The sequence below is a fragment of the Cynocephalus volans genome, chromosome 7 (genome assembly GCF_027409185.1).
Source record: "Cynocephalus volans isolate mCynVol1 chromosome 7, mCynVol1.pri, whole genome shotgun sequence".
NCBI classification, from domain to species: domain Eukaryota; kingdom Metazoa; phylum Chordata; class Mammalia; order Dermoptera; family Cynocephalidae; genus Cynocephalus; species Cynocephalus volans.
The window spans coordinates 124,513,758-124,531,806 of NC_084466.1; the positions used below are offsets into that span (position 1 = coordinate 124,513,758).

Sequence of the window (18,049 nt, forward strand, 5' to 3'; positions counted from 1 at the left end):
TTTATTATCCCAAATAATTAACTTGTAAGTTCACTTTTAAGGCACTCAAACTTCCATTTAAGTTATCCTTCTCCCTATTATCTCCAAAAAAAAGGGGGGAGAATAAATCCAAAATAAGTTCAACAAACATACAACTACTTAACTAGGTAAAGAACCATACCAACAATAATACTAACACTAACAGCTGATAAAATACAGTGCCTAGTACATTCTAGGCACAATTCTAAGCACTTTGTGTAAATTTAATTACTTCTCACAACAATCCTATGAGGTATAAGTGCAATTATTATTCCCATTTTGTAGATAGAAAAACTGAGGCACAGAAAGATTAAGTAATTTGCTGACCACATGGGCAGTAAGTGATGGAGCCAGGATTTGAACCCAGGAAGTATGACTCTAGACTCTGCTCCTGACCATACACTTTATCTGCCTCTTACTACCCAACACAGAATACAGAATTCACCTCTGTGATCAAGGCTAAGCATGTTACATACTTTTCACCTTTTTTTTTTTTTTTTTATCTTTTAGGCACTGCCAGTACGGGGATCTGAACCCTCGACCTTGGTGTTGTAACACCACACTCTAACCGACTCAGCTAACCAGCCAGCCCCAAGTTATATACTTTTAAGATATGTTTAATATACCTTTGACCATTTGCTCCAGATTTTCCAAATAAAATTTATATTGGCTAACCAGGCCTTCTTCAAATTCTCTTAACTTTTGGGTTTCTTTGCGAATCTGAAAAGACCAAACAGATCGTTTTTTAAAATCAAAATATTAAAATCCAAAAATTAGCAGAACACCTGAGTGCCTAGTATATGCCATGTTGCTAAAAAAAAAAAAAAAAAAAAAAAAAAAAAAAGACTCCTGCTGTTTCTCTCATCTCTCAATCTCCAAAATTTTCAGCTTATTTTATATAGTAATTGTACCTAGCATTACCTTGGTAGACTTTTCTGCTTCTGTTAGGGGCCGGATTTTATATGAAGGAGTAATGTCTTTAAATAACTCCATCAGAGAAACAATCACCAGCTTTCGAACAGTAACAGCCACATCAGGATCCTGTTCCATCAACATGGAACGTAATTCTTTCAATTTTTTCATCTGTTAAAGAAATAACTTATAAGGCTAGAGAAATCATGGCAAAACAATTATGAACAAAAGACAACAGCCCCAAATCTGGCACAATAAGTAGAATTCGCACAATAACTCAGAGTCTAGTCAAGCCATACAGAATTCCAGACACTGCTCACTTTTCTAAAATATAAATCACTAAAATTATAAGGTAATCATATTTTTGTTATATAAAGTAGTTAGAAAAATATAGGCTTTAAAAAAAGACTTAAATTTGTTAATTTACCTATTTTTAGAAATTCTTTTTTGTTGTTTTCTTAAAGCATGTGTACTATTTTCCTAAAAATACTTTTTGAAATATACTAAAATGTTGTATACAGCAAATATATTAATCACCTACACCCAAATTAATCGGGAATCAAATATAGCCACATTAGCTTTAACAAGACTCATCTAAAGATAATTTGTATGATGTAATACAGAAATAAAAAATTGGTTTCAACTAATGTCCATGCTTTGATGAAATACTAATTCCTGCTGAAGCGATATCTTGAGAAATAACACTCTTGTTGGTTAGTAAAGTTTACTAGAGCAAGGAGGAGGACAAATATGACACCACCTATTTACTATCACTAAAGTATCTGGAGCGTGAGGCTCCAGAGTAGAAGACCTGGGTTCCAATCTAGTGTCTGTTAAAATCTGAAACAAATCACTTGAGGTTTCTAAAAGCTCAATTTTTCAGCTGTAAAATGAGATCAATTTACAAGATCATAGTTCTTGTCTCTATGGTTTTATAATGATTAAATGAGAAAACACAGGTGAAAAATATTCTAAATCCCTCTCCCCGATTCTGCCCCAGATTTTCCCCTCACTTTATTAGAAAAAGATAAGTACTAGGATTACATTGTGTAATGCTGAATATACTAATTTTCCTGATTTGAGTATCCCACACAGCACACAGGTATTGGTATACAAAGCTGTACCCCACAGATACATGCAATCAATTATGTTTCAATTAAAAAAAAAAAAAGACAAGTACTACTACAAAGCATACCCACATGAAATTTTTTCTATAAATGTAAATAATCTATTTTATTATTCAATAAACAAATACTTACAGTAGGACGCTGGTGACACCAATATAATAATAGGATACTTTATATGACTTCATGTATATTTTATCATTTAATCCTTACAACAAAGTTTTGAAATAGATACCACCCCCTTTTTAGAGATGAAGAAAGTGAGTCTTGGGTAAAATGACTCAGCAGGTCAAGACTGAACCTCAGGTTTCTTGAGTTCACATGTTATAACTTTCACTGCTTTCATCATCACACACATGGCCCAATTATAATTCATTATATGCTGGCCCAATTTCATTTAAAATATTTTCCACTTATAAATACTCTTGAACTAATTCAATGAATTCTGTGTAGCATGTTCCTTATTAAAAACTGTATAGATAAGTCAAGCACATTTGCAAGCAAGTTCCTCCTCCCTAATACAATTGTTATAGACTTATCTCTTTTAGAGTTACAACAATAAGTCCAATATCTTCACATGGAGATGAGAAAAATAAGACTCAGAGTGTAAGTGACTTTTCTCAGATCCCAAAAGAAATTAAGTTTAGATGTAGGATTAAGTTAATATTCTGTCTACTCTCTTACTCTAACCCAGCTATGTTTAATTAACGCTTTCCTTTGTGCATGCAAATGAGAGAATTTTAATATATTAAACATTTATACCATATCTAATATGAAGAGCCTAAAGAAATTAATACTACTTACATTACTTTCTGGATCTGATAATATGGCAGACGCCAAAGCTGCAATATGCATTTTCTTCTCCTGTAGTTTCCTCTTTCTCTCAATCAAATGTTCTTCTATGGTCAGCTCTCGAATGGGATCTTGAGTGTTCTCTGAAACAGATTAGATTTTCCCTCTTAAATATTCCTTTATTTACAAGTATCCAAGAACCTTAATTAATGAAATAATTTTCTTGTAGTATTAATAATAATGATGATAGCTAAGAATTTTCTATTATGACTACACATCATCCTCTCAACAATTATATGACAGGCACTATCATTTGACCCATTTTACAGATAAGAAAACTGAGGCAAAGGGAGAGAGAGCAACCTGGCTAGACTCATAAACCTAACAGAAATGGGATTCAAACCCAGGCAGTCTGACTCCAGAGTTCACATTCTTTACTATGCTGATAAACACACAATAATTCATATTAATTAAGGGAAAGGGTGATCTGATTTAGTTTTTTTTTTTAAGTACAGAATATTCTCCTTTGTTTTCAACTCTGTATAGTACTTTCAACTACACAAAACACGTTCACCTTAAGAAATTCATAGGGAATTAGATTTAATAAACACACAAGCATAATCTGTAATGAGCCTATGACCTGTAATCTCATTTACACTATCAATGAGGTCTGCTAAGTGAAAGTAAAATTTAACCAGTTTGTTCTGTCACAAATTCCACACTAATATAGTTTCAGGAATGAGCCAAAACTAAAAAGCTAATAGTTATCTATAGGCAGGTCCTTCTCTTACAATTAAAAGTAATTCAGATGTTCATAGCAGCACTCTTTACAATAGCCAAGAGTTGGAACCAGCCCAAATGTCCATCATCAGATGAGTGGATACGGAAAACATGGTACATCTACACAATGGAATACTACTCAGCTATAAAAATGAATGAAATACTGCCATTTGCAACAACATGGATGGACCTTGAGAGAATTATATTAAGTGAAACAAGTCAGGCACAGAAAGAGAAATACCACATGTTCTCACTTATTGGTGGGAGCTAAAAATTAATATATAAATTCACACACACACACACACAAAAAAAAACCTGGGGGGGAGAAGATATAACAACAATTACTTGAAGTTGATACGACAAGCAAACAGAGGGGACACAGGTGGGGGGGAGGGGGGGAGGAAGGAGGGAGGGAGGTTTTGGTGATGGGCAACAATAATCAGCCACAATGTATATCGACAAAATAAAATTTAAAAAAAATAATAATAAAAAATAAAATAAAATTCAGAACAGTAACAACAAGACTTCATGCATGCCTAGACATTACAAATATAACTGTATAAATGTTCCCATAAAAGAATCAAATCCATAAGGTGAGACTTTCAAATGTAGAAAAATGCTCAAAATGGCCCTGAAATGAGCAGTACTCCAAAATATACAGTACAGATTTTACCTAAATTATTTCACATTTACTACTACGTGAAAAAATATAATTTTCAATTAACAATTTAGTAACTATAAAGATGTATTGCATTACCTTCCTCAAGTTCCATCTCTTCTTCTTGATCTTCATCATCTTTGTTACTGTCAATAACTATACGGGAAATACATATTTTAAAACTGTGATAATATACTTAAGTGATGAAACTATTTTTAAAAAAGCAAGGAAGTGATTACCATAAAACTCGGGATAGTAATTGCTTTTATGGGGAGGGAAATTAGTGACTGAAGGGAAAGCACAAGGAAAGTCTCTGGATGCTGGCAGTATTTGTTTCTTGCCTAAAGGGTAGTTTTCTGGGTGCGTGTTTTGATAAGCCATGTAACTTCACATCTTTGATTTCTGCACTTTTCTGTGTGTTTTATTTCACACACACACACAAAGACACACTAAAAAAAAAAAGGTTAAGCAAGGATAGTTAATATGCTCTTATTTTAGAAACAAAAGAATTTGGTGAAATAAATTATTTGAAAAGAAAATCACCTGAACCTTGCAGCTTCAGTTGCATTCACAGTACAATGGACAACTGAGATAATCATCTATATTTCTGACCAAAATCATCAAACCTACTATATGACTAACTGTGGCTACCCCTATTTGGTAGGAATGGGTAAAAGTTAAAGTAAAATTAAATTTTAAATGAAAAAAATATGTGATGATACTCATACTAGTGAGGATCAAGAAATTCAACTAACACTAGCTGATTAGATTCACCTGGCTTCTCCCTGGTCTGTGGAATTATACCACTTTTATCTTTGATAGGAAGCAAATGAATCAGTTCCTTCTCTGGAGTAGTCTGCAGAGTTCTTGGTATTTTTTCATATTTATCTATGATGTGTTCATGCTTTCGTTTCTTGGCGTGAACAGGCTCACTGCAAAAAAAAAATTCAATTTTCAGTTTTAATAGATTTAAAAAGATAGCTAGAGACCTATCATTTTAAAAGTACAGAAAAACCATCAGCCAAAAAAACCTTCAATAGGTATATAGATATGAGCAGTTGGACCAATGTCTGGCACATAGCGGGCACTCAAATAGCAACTGAATAAGTAAATCACGTAAATAGTCTATCACAAAGAATCAAATTACATCTAGTTTTCCCATTAAATGCAAAATAAAGGTGAAAGTTACAGCAGATTCTTTTTGAAGAATATTTCAGAGCCAAGGGTGGCTCTTTCACTTTTCCAAAATCTTTCAAAGAATAGCATGGACTTCGGAATTAAAAAGATAGAAGTTTAAATTCCAGACCCACTACTAATGTTTCCCCTCTGTAAATGGAAACAATATCTACCTAATAAAGAAGACTAAATAAGATCATGGCCACAAACGACTCAGGACTGTTTTGCCAATGCCTCAAACTGAGAACAGCATTCTTCTCCCATTCACTCTACTACATTATTCAGACTCAAAACAAATGAAGATGTGCACTAAATGAAATCAGATTGTCTTATTCATGAATCTTCCTTTACTTAGGAAACAAACTAAATAGGAGAGTTTACTTTTTGTAAACATTGTGCTCAGAGGTGAGAACAATCTTGAACAACCTAAGTAAAATTCAGAACCACGTTTTTTAACAGTGAAGTATGTGAATGATTATAACCCAAATGAAGTATATTACCTAGAAGAAAGATCTCTTGTTAGAAAAGATGCTCGCTGTCCTAAATCCTTCATTAACTGTAAGTCATCTTCATCCATCATATCCAAAGGAAGGGCTTCCTCTTCTTCCTCATTTTCCCTCTCAATCCTTTTACCTGTTCCACACACACACAAAAAAAAATCAGAAACAAGTTTTAGAGATGTAGAACTCTGCATTTTTGTGTCTACAATAAGAAAAGCTTATGTTTTTCTAATACCGTAGCCGTATTTCTAAATGCGATCACTCTAACATACTAGGCAGGACAATTCTTTGTTGCACTGGATTTTCCTGAGCTAAGCAAAATGCTAACATATCTGATTCCTGAAATCTAAATGCCAGAAGCATTCCCAGGTCTCTATAATAACCAAAAAATAAATGTCTCCACACATTCTTAAATGCCTTTTAGGTTATTTTAGAACCAATGACTAAACCCCTTAGCTCCATCTCATCTCCAACAACTTTCACTTCTGTTCCACTTCAGCCACCTCTCAAACCGTGGTGCTCACCCCAGTCTCTGACCACAACCTTTTGTCCTTCTATGTCTCATTCAGTTACTTCCACTGTACTTCTTATTTAACCAAATATACAGAACTTCAATCCTTTAACCACTCTACTTTCTATCTTCCGATGTATTCTGTCTTCACTCCCTTAGCTGGATTGCATGGTTATCACTTCAACCACTCTCTTCTCGATATCCTCAACTACTTTTTTTTTCTACACTTCAGATACTCATGTCTAACAAAACCCCAACTATAGATCACTCTAACTTCTCTCTCTGCTTGCTCTCTGTATCCCTTGCTCTCTTTCTCTATCTTTCTTATTTTAAAAAAAAAAAAAAAAAAAAAAAAGAATGCTAACTAAGAGCCAAGCACTGTTCTAAGTTTTGAGGATTCAACCATGAAAAAGTCAATCTTAGGGTCTTCCCAAATGGAACTTATAATTCTTCCTGACTTCAATAAGATTGTAAATATTGCTATATATAAATGTATACACTACCCAGAATAGAATTCCTATCTACTTTAAATGAACCTTACATTTCTCAAACATATGAGCAATCACTTTGTTTCCTTATCAGCTTTCTCTCTTCCCTAGAGTACCTTTTCAAATCTTTTATCTATCATCACATTTCTAACCCCATCACCTACCTCACTTCATAACCATTAGAGGACCTAACTTCCTACTTTACTGAGAAAAGAAAAGCCATAAGCTAGAAACTCCTTCAATTTCCCATACTGAATTTAACAGCATTTGCATCCATCTTTTCCTTTCTCCCCTTATAACAAGAAAGAGGTGTCTCTCCTCCAGTACCGTGGATCCCAAAACCTCTTGCCTTCTCTCACCTTGTTCTAGCATTTAAGCCCTCTCTCTCCTACATCTTCAACCTCTCCAACCTACTGACTTCTTCACATTAGTATTTTAAGATGGTCAAGTCATTTTCCAGCAGGCAATTTGTCAATATCTTCCCCAAATTTAAAATGTATTCTATCATTAGTTTAATGAACTTCCATATGAGAGAAAAATATGCAACTGCTAAAAAAATTTTTGAAGAGCCAAAGTGAAGAAAGCAGGAAGTGATGATAATCATATCATTTGCTACATAGATCATGTAGATCACAGGTAGAATATAGCTCTGCCTCACTTTTAACAGCTGTGTAGTATTCCATCATATTTATACTACATTTAAAACAATTCCTTATTGGTAGACATTTTGATTATTTTTGGGTTTTGTGGTTTTGTTTCTTTGTAGGGAGGATTGCCATTATTAACAATATTGCAATGAACATGCTCAGGCATATATAGTCTTGGCAAACTTTTTCAAATACAGTCATACAACGAATTTCTAGCAGTAGGATTGCTGGATCAAAGCACAGTGCGTTTCTTTCTTTTTTTAAATTCTTCCTGATAGGTTACACAAATGTACCTCAAAAAGTTTGTGGAAAAATGAAATTAAAAGAAAATATGAATCTTTGTATAAACTTTTTGAAGACCTCTTGTACATAATTTTATGAGTATATATATTTCTTCCTTTCTTATTCAAATAGTCTAAACACATCATTACATGAGGTGATAGCCTATCATTTCAAGAGGGTGAAAGTTCAACACACACTATTTTTCACATATATTAACTATATCATGTTAGTTTATAAAGAACTTCCTTCTTTCTTAACCACTCTTCTTTGATTTCTAAGGCACCCTACACTGCTGGTTTTCTTCCTAATTCTCTGGCTCCTCTTCAAACCCCTTTACAGATTTTTCTTACTCCATTCATTTCTTAAATGTTGGGGTTCCTCAAAATTCTGTCCTAGGTTCACATATTCTCATGCCACACAGTCTCCATGATGATTTCACCCAAGTCTAAGGCTTCAATTACCATTTATATTCTGGTAATTCCCAAAACTATTCTCTCTAGCCCAGATCTTTCACTTGAACCTTATACTCTTATATCCAACTGCCTGATAGATTTCACTTAGATACTGAATATGTAAGAATAAAATAATCTTTTGCTTTTATTTTTAATATATAACTATTGACACATCATGCTTTTAAAATTATACTAAAACTTAGATGGCAGAGACTTAAAAAGTATTTAGGTCAGAGCTGGCCAGTTAGCTCAGTCGATTAGGGTGCAGTGTTGTTGCACCAAGGACGAGGGTGCAGATCCCTGCACCAGCCAAACACCAAAAAAAAAAAAAGAGGTATCTAAGTCAACCATCTCATTTTTTACAGATGAAGTACCTAGAGATTAAATGACAACCAAGGCCACATTGCTAGTAAGTAACAAAATCAGAGAAAAGTTCAAGTTTCCTGACTTCCAGTCCTTTTACACATCACAATATGTTGCTAAGGGATCAAACTAAATATATCGGGATTAAGAGAATGAGATGGAAATGAGAAGACTGAATAGTTACTTAATAATTACATATAGTCAAATATGAATACCCTAAAAGTACCAGTAAAGCTGCAGAAGAACTGGTCTGACTCAAAATGGTCACATTCCTTACCTATTTGAATAATTGGAGTTCTTAGATAGTTTTACAAAAGAATAACCCTGAAAGTTACAACTCATTTTCACTCCAAGTTTCCAAGTGAAAAGAAAGACAAGTTTAGAAAACAAAGAGCACCTTGGCAGCACTGTAAAGAAAGCACCAGGAAAAGCAATGCTCTTACCTGCCAATGAATTGGAAAGTGGTAGCACTGGCATGCTGACCAACATTTATTTATATGGCTACTCTGAATTTCTTTTCCCAAACATTATATCTTCAGGTCTGTTTTCTAAACAAATTAAAAGCAGAGGCTAGCTCTTTCTCACAATGAATACTGTATTGAATTGTTTTCTCATACTGACTGTGATAAAGCATACAGTACTACTATCCTTACCTACTCTTAGGAAGATCTGAAACAAGAGTGATTACTAGAAAGCAAAGTTATTTCCATGAAGAACATTTTAGAGTAACTCAGTGGAAATGAAAATACATGAACGCTCTCACCATTACCTGGTCGCTGTTTCTTTGGGTCCTCCAACGGAATGGGTTTCTTAGACACAGCATCTTTTACAGCTTGCCTTAGTTTCCTCTGTTCTTTTCGGTACTTCTTGATAGTGCTTTGTTGTTTAAATTGCTTATTTTTTAGCTTGTTTTCAAGTTTGACTTTACTAGTTTTTAGCAACTTGCGAAAGCTTGGGACCTGTTTTTTATTTCTTCTCTAGAAAACAACAGAAAGAGCGCTGCATACCCAGACATTTAAATTACTTCATTTTTAAAAGATTATAAATTTCATCTGATCAAGTCCACAATTTTAATGTCTCACAGCCATGGATCTTACATATAAGAACTAAAACCAAACTATGGCATTAATCCTACAGAATGGCACGAGCATCAATTATTCACCCTGAGGTCTCCCTGTGATCAGAGTCCGAAGCTACTCAAAGCGGTCTAAGACCCCCCAAAAAGGTTAAGAACCATTAATCTAATGGTAAATCGTTATTCAGGGCTAGTTTAACACCTGTAACACAGTTCTAACACCTGTTAACACAAAGTGCTCCAACAAATTACCTCCAACAGCCTGGTTAACTAGTGATTGCTGTTATCCTCATATCACTGATGCAAAAGCTAAGGCTAAAGAGGTTATGCGACTTGTCAAAGACCCCTAAATTAAGGAGGGCAAAACTGAATTCGGGTCTTTTCCACCTCTCTAGCTGGTGACCCCTCACTCAGAAATCCAAATGCCAGGGCTAGCTCCAATTTTCAGGGAGAACCAGGGCAAATCGCTTGCTTTCCTATCTCCTTACCCTTTAAGGGGGCAAATGGACTCGTCCCAAGTCCCATGACTCATATAAACTCACTGAGGGCAGGATTCTGGCTTCTCATCTATAGAAAAAAGAGTTCTAAAGGTGGTCTTGAAGAACCCCTTCAGAGTCTGCCATTCTCTGGATACAAGACTCCGGGTTGTCCCATCGCGGCCCCCCTGAAGTCGTGGGTGCGCACAGGGGACGACAAAGGATGAGCCCGGTCTAAGGATCAGGAAGCTGACAGCGTACAGAGCCTGGAGGGAGCCCAGAATCCACGCCACTGTCCGCAATGCAAGGGTGAAAACCCGCTGAAGAATTAAACCAGGCAGCGATTGTCAGCCAGAAGGGCCCCAGGCCGCAGGGACAGGGCTTCTGAGGACACTTACCGCCTTCATCCTTAGGCCCGAAAAGTTTACCAGAGGTAGGGACAACCCAGGAATCCGGGGGAGCGACACACGTGCGGAAGCCGCGCCACTTAACGAGCCGGAAGCCCTCTCCAGCCCCTCTCTATCCTCCGCCGCCGGAAATAGGGGGCGGGACTTCCGTAGGCAGGCTGGGGCTCACGCCCTCTCGCGGTAACTTTGTTGCGGCCGGGGGCTTGCGGAGCCCCGGCGTGCGCGCGCACGGGCACGCGGGGAGCACCGAAAAGGGCTGGGTTCGAGATGGGTGGCTTTCCTCGGGAGAGAGGGACTTTACAACGTTTATTGACGCTAATTGTTTTACTCTCGCCCGAGTTCTTTTAAAGTGTTGGGGAAATCGGTCTCCTCCTCTTAGAACGAGAGAACTTGGTTTCCTCAATCATCTCACTGCATTTTGTGCCTCTCCTCACGTTGCTTATCTCATCCTGTTGTAGACAGTGATTTTCTTAGTCTTTTCCTCTGTAAAGTCTTGAGAGCAGAGAAAAGCTTATTCCGTTTGTGTAATGCCCGCCCCTCTACGGGCACTCTGGGCGTGTTTGTGGAATGATTTCTCATCAGCTCTCGTTGCTGGAAAGTCTGTGATGCTTGATATTTTATTTTGAAATATTGTTTGCTGTAATTTTAACCATTGTCTGGTAAAGAACTACATCAGTGAGACTCATCTGCATTTTAATATTTCACAACGACTACCTTTGGGTAAATTCTACTGTCTGCTTAGTAATTCTGCCAAAGTCATTAATTTTAACAGGAGATTTATGCATTGAGAGAATAAGAATATGTTTTTCAAAATGCTTGTCTCCCAAAGGCTTTTCTTTTTTCTTGAATAAATTTAAAGATAATATTTCAGTTTACTTAAAAAAAAAAGTCTATGATTCTTGACCACAGCCCACACACAGTCTGGCCTTGCAGTCCTGAGCAAGTGAAAAAAGCCCGAAGAAGCTTAAAGGATTCTGAGCATTGTAGAGAGTGTTGTCTTAAAAAGACGGAAGAAATCTGCCGATTTCTGGACCCCACCAAGACCAAGAATCCCTATTTATATAGCACTCTTCTTTCCACCTCCCTTCCAACTTCCCCCCCTTGCTGTCTCTTCTTCCACCCATAGCAGAAACAGCAGAGTATTACTTCATCAAACAAATTGAAAACATCAGCCTGTGCTCTTCCCAAGTGCCTGAATTCCTTCCCAAACATATCAACAAATCTACAGTCACTCCCATCTTTTCAGATTTCCTTCCAATCTCTCCAAAGATGAGGCATCCCCCTTCCGGTTCAAACCTAACTCCTCCCAGCTTCATCAGACTCTTGCACCATTAATTATCCCTTCTCTCCCGTATTCTTTATTTCACTCTTTCCTTCCCTAATAGATCCTTCCTCTCTGCCTGTAAACGTATTCAAAACTCTTCCATCTTTAAAAGTGTTTTCTAATAACCTTATCTCCCTTTAATTGCTGTCTTATATTCTTCCTTCCCTGCCTGTCCTTACTTCCAGAAAAAGTCTCCTCTGCTTCTCTATTATCATAGCCCAAGCCTGTGCTAGCTTTTTTAGGAACTGCATCATACTCTTGGCACATTTTAAGTTTATAATCAACTAAAATCTCTGAATCATTTTTTAAGCAATTGTTGCCAAGCTAAATCTCTCTCATCTTGAATTTGAGAAATCTATTGTTAGCAAACAAACTTAAAAATGGAAGTTTTCATGATTCTTACTAATTTAATGTTACTAGTTTTTAACTAGTAACATTAACTCTCTCCTGCTTTGTGTTATCTCCCATTCACTCAATTCACTGCCCACTTTGTGATCCAGATTCTGTTGGATTCTTCATGGATTCCTTGGATACTTGGTCTCAGAGGGGTTATCCCAAACTGTCTTTTCAGGGATTGTATCCAGATGCCTGTGAACCCTCTTGGGAGGTCTGTTAAGAGCCCATCTGCCTCTGCCCATAACATTCCACTGAAACTGATCTCATTAAGGTCACAAGAACCTCCAAATTGTTGTGGATTTTTTCTAAGTATGCACTGAATTTCTTTCCTTCCTTCCATCCCACCTTCCCTCCATTCTTCCTTCCCTCCTGCCCTCCTTCCCTGCCTCACTCCCTCACTGGATCTCTTCCCTACATTTGATGCTACACATTTCTCCCTTTTCACTTTAGAATGTTGACTCCCTTGGCTCTCTCAACAGCCTCTTCCCCGGGTTCTCTTCTTATCTCCATTCCTTCTTCCTTATGCCTCTTCAATGTAGGTGACTCTGGGGGTTCTACTCTTGGCCCACTTTTCTACTTCTCTTCTCATTCTACTTGCTCTTCCAGCATGTTCTCATCCATCTACCTATTGCACAGAGATTGTGTCCAGACCATACCTCTTGCCCAAGCTTCAGTCTTATAGCCACCTGCCTCCTGGACACCTGCACATGATAACCATGGGGCTTCAAATCACCATGTTCAAAACTGAACAAGCCCATTGTCAATCATCTTGCACATAAAAGAGTCAGGCAGGCTGCCCTACAGATCACCCAAAGAGGACGTTGTGGGAATTAGAAAAAGCCTCTGTTTCCTCAAGACATGTTACTGTCATAGACAACAACAACAACAAAAAAATCTGCTATCTCTACAACTAAACTGTGAGTGGTGCCCTCTAGAAGTGTGCAATATATAATCCTCCCTTATGTCAAAGAGCTTGACCATGCTTAGACCTCTTTCTGTTTCCCATTCTAAAATTAGGGGGTGTAAAGGAGTCTAGAAACTCTGTTCAGACCTTTGAGAGAGTGCAACAGTTAAAGAAAGAAACGTCACCATCAAGAGAGCCGAGAAATCAGTGTGGGCAATATTTGGACTTCCAGTCAAGATGACAGAATAGACAGTCCCCAATGGTACTCTTTCACACCAATCAACCAATTTACAACTATTAAAAAGCAACAACAGCCAAGCTGGGGCCTCTAGAGCTCAGAGGAAGAGGAGGAGAGCCCTATGGAGTACATGAGGGCTGGAGAAGCCACGATGAGAGAAATAAAAAACTTCTCTGTTTCGAGTCCCAGCCGCTTCCAGGCTGAAGCTGCTGAGAGCGCAGAGCAGGAGCTGGCAAAAGCTTGATGAAGTTGCTTGGAGGCAGCAGGGGGGAAGAGGGCCTTGGTGGGCCCAAGCTCAGCAAAACTACTAATAGGGTTCCCATGGACCCATGTAGGAGCTAGGAGCCACAACAACTGAAAAGAAGGAGCCACTCAGAGGCTGGTGAGTCATCACAAGGGACCGGAGCACAGGCTGTCCCATGGGAAGTGTTTGGAGTGCGAGTTGGGGGCGGAGATGGGCCCACCAGGGGAACACTGGGGCACAGCAAGGATAGCTGATCTGCACCCCAATCAGTGCAGGATCACTCAGAGGAGACTGGTCAGAAATATAGAAATGTATGGGGTGCAGTTTGACGAAAAGACTCAGGCCCAGACCAGAGTTACTACACAACCCAGGTCGACTGGATCTCACAAGAGCTGGAAATACCTATAAAGTCAGCCATTAAAACCTGAGCTGCACAAAAAGCCTTCCCTAGGGAATCAGCAGCAAAGTAACAACTTAGCTCAACCACAGAGCTCAAGTACTGGTCCCCACAGGAAGTTCCCCCATTTTAGAAGGAAGCAAATGACAGCAAATTAGTTCTAATGCAGAGTTTATGTGGTGGGAACAGCAAATAATCCAACACAGAAATGAAAGAAAAAAATACCTACAACCAGTCAAAGTTTGAAGTTAACTAGTAAAGGTCTCATTTCACCAAAGAACACCTATAATATCTAGAAGGACCAGAAGTCCCCTGGGCTACCAAGCCAGAAATGGGGGAGGGATGGGGGCCTTGGCCATGGCCCCCGACACCCACAAGAAGTCCTGAGGGTGGGGGCCAAGGTCCATGGCCACACTCCCCCGACATGCACAACTACGCCAGCAACAACCACCAAGCCACCACAGGAAATGACCGGGGCTCCCCCAAGCTGGGGCAGTGGAGGTCCAAGGGCCTCAACCACTCCCCACCAACATGTGCAACCTGCCCAGTGATGACCACCAACCACTGAGCTGCTGCAGGAAGCACCCTGGACTCTCCTGAGCTGGGATGGTGGGGGGCTGAGCACCTCGGCCATGCCCACCTGACACTGGCAACCAGCCCAGTGATGACCACCAAGCTTCAGCAAGAAGGGTCCCTGGTTCCCAAGCTGGAGTGGTGGGGAACGAGGGCTTTTGCCAACTCCCCCTGACATCTGCACCCAGCCCAGCAATGACCAAGCCACCGCTGGAAGACCCCTGGTATCCCCTGTGAGAATGAGGGGGGTGCCACAGGCCTCAATCCTGCCCCTCTTCCTTCCTCCTTCTTCCATCACATTTCCTTCCTCTTTCCCCTCTCTCCCTCCCTCCCAGCTGCTCCACAACATCATAGAATGTAAAAAAATAATAATATTAATAAAAAATAATAAAAACACACACATACAAAAATATTTAAGTATTATTTAAAGTTCTATTAAGTACAAAATAAAGACTTTACTGAAAAATACTTCCGTGATGTCAGTATTACAGAATTCTAAACCTTTCATTTACTGATTTATAAAAAGAACCTGTAGTATTTATTAGTTTGGGGCCTATTATCCCAGGTCTAGAACCCAGTTATATGGCTGTCAATGAACTCTTCAATAGAAATCATCAACTGCAAGGAGAGACATCTCTTCGAAGAGGTACTGATTATTTCATTTGTGATATTTTAAAATGTGAATTTTTTAGGATTATTCCATTGTGCCACCTCAGACCTGTCCTTCACAAAACTGTATAGATGTGGACAATATATATGTATCTGATTATTTTACTGGAATTGGATTTCAACCCATTGTATCTCTTTCTGAGTAATTGTGTCTTTTGTCTCCTCCCAATGACTAATTACCTTGAAGAAGTTAAAAGCCCATAAGAAGCTCAAAGTAGACAATTCATATTCCTTATGAAAAATTATTAGATAGTGCCATATTTTAAATGTTAGTTTCAAAAATCCCAACATCAAGGCTTTGAAAATATATTTGTCATGGTCTCTATTTTCAACAATGTTAAAATATATTTGAGAAATATATGTATAACTGAGAAAGATAATTGTGCATGACCAAATAAAGAATAATTGAAGAGATTGCATAGACACTAAAAGATGAAAGAAAGCTCATTTAGAGAAAATAGAGTAATGTATACTTAAATGGAAACTGTAGAAAAGACAAAGATCAGATAGATGGGATAATATGTTATAAGGTCACACAAGTAGTGCAAGTATTTTATATTATAGTCTACCAGGAAATTCGGGTAAAGTAGTTAATAACAATATTATAATTATTAAGACATGTTGGAAAAGTGTACCACAAGAGCTTGCAAATTTTCACTACAAAACTTTTTCTGGATCCCTACAGGGCAGGCAAGAAGTGCCAAGTAATTTCTACTCCTGGGAGCAGCCTTCAACCAACAATAAATGGGAATTGAAAGATAAATATACAATAGTGATAGGCTGAAAAATCACTTCCAAAAATACTAAGCCCGAATCCCTGGAAACTTATGAATATTACTTTATATGGGCAAAGGTGTCAAGAATCTTTAGATGGGGAGATTAGCAGGTGGACAATCACATGTGTCCTTATAAGAGATAGGACACATTTCGTAAATGCAATCACATAAGAGATAGGCAAGGGGAGATTTCACACAGACGGAAGAGAAGGCACTGTGGCCATAGAGGCAGAGATTGGGGTGATGCAGACACAAGGAATGCCAGCAACCAGCAGAAGAGGGAAGAAGTAAGGAACCAATTCTCCCCTGGAGCTTGGCCAAGTGATACTGATTTCGTACTTCCTGGCCTCTAGAACCGTAAGAGAATAAATTTCTGTTGTTTTAAGGCACCAAGTTTAGGGTAATTTGTTACAGCAGCCATAGAAAACTAATGCACCAATATTTATATCAATAAATATATCAATGTTCACTCTCCTTAGAGCTAGGACAACTCTGAGGCCTCTCCCACATCATCTCCCAAAGGTCCACAAAAGGATTGAGTCCCATCTACAGAGATAACCCATTCATCAGCACACTCTGTTAGTGTCCTTCTCTTCCCAGCCTCACTTCCCCATCCTGCTCTCTGTGGTTCCTGGACTCACTTTCAAAATAAACCACTTGAACTCAAATCTTTGTGTGTTTGTTTCCTAGGGCTGCCATAACAAAGTAGCACAAATCAGGTGGTTTAAAGTGACAGAAATTTATTTTCTCACAGTTCTGGAAGCTAGAGAAGTATGACAAGGTGTTAGCACAGTTGGCCTTTTTAGGGTTCTAAGGAGTCTGTTCCATGCTTCTGTCTTCACTGCTGGTAATAGCTGACAATCTTTGGCATTCTTTGGCTTATAAATGCATCACTCCAATCTCTGCCTCCATCTTTATATAGCATTCTCCCTGTGTCTCTGTCTTCACATGGCTGTCTTTTCCTCTTGTAAGAACACCAGTCATGTTGGAATAAGGACCTACCCTAAAGATCTCCTCTCTACTTAATTACATATGCAAAGACCCTATTTCGAAATAAGAACACATTCACAGGTACCGGACGATGTCAGTATTTCAATGTATCTTTTGAGGGGGGAAGGACACAATTTAACCCATAACACTTTGACTTGGGGTCAAATTCAGGGACCCCCAGCTTAAGACAGCCATTACTTATTTATGTACCTTTTATGTTTCCCTAAATTATTTCATTTTATCCTCAATTACCTTATGAGATAAATATTAGCTCCATTTTGTTAATTTATTTTTATTTAATTAATCAATCAGAGGATTAGATGTTATAGTATAGCAAAGTCTGTGTTTACACCAGATGTGAAATGTAACAACATGCCAGTCCCACCAGTGGGAGTAGATTTTCAGCAAAAGGGACCAAATACCTTATGTTCTTTTCCTAATTTGAAATATGAGAGCAAAATAAAGAAGGATTTTCATAGAGTTGTGAGATACTTTCTTTTCTATTTAAGATTTTTGTTGATAAATTAAACCAAGATATGACATTTCCTCTTTGTTTACTTCCTTTGGCTGTTCAGAGCCATTCTTTCTTTTATTCACTGTTTTTTAAAATCCCTAGGGAAGGGGAAGTAGATTCCAAAGTCATGTACAGTTTCTGATAATCCCTTAGGCAGCAATAGTTCCTCACCCTCCTCTCTGTACCAGACTCTGCTAGGAGCTCTCTGTGAAAAAAAATGTTCTGTAAAACAAGGATGTATTGTCTCTAGGCCTCTATTCTAAAGCTGCTGGGAAGTATAGCTGAGTGGGGAAGAGACTATAGAATGTAACTAACATCTAAGGTATCATGTATATTATTCTCACACCACTCACAATGCCACCC

The 18,049-nt window shown here is 38.1% G+C and overlaps 1 protein-coding gene across 1 annotated transcript in view; it reads right to left on the reverse strand.

Moving 5' to 3' along the window:
- The window catches only part of NOC3L (NOC3 like DNA replication regulator), a 30,723-nt gene extending 19,951 nt beyond the window's left edge, over window positions 1-10,772 (reverse strand). The window contains 8 exon segments of the mRNA XM_063102563.1: window positions 645-738; window positions 940-1,101; window positions 2,859-2,989; window positions 4,384-4,440; window positions 5,059-5,216; window positions 5,961-6,093; window positions 9,473-9,680; window positions 10,653-10,772. Coding sequence (XP_062958633.1) covers window positions 645-738; window positions 940-1,101; window positions 2,859-2,989; window positions 4,384-4,440; window positions 5,059-5,216; window positions 5,961-6,093; window positions 9,473-9,680; window positions 10,653-10,661 — 952 coding nt within the window. The 5' untranslated portion in view covers window positions 10,662-10,772.
- Between the last annotated feature and the right edge of the window lie 7,277 nt (window positions 10,773-18,049).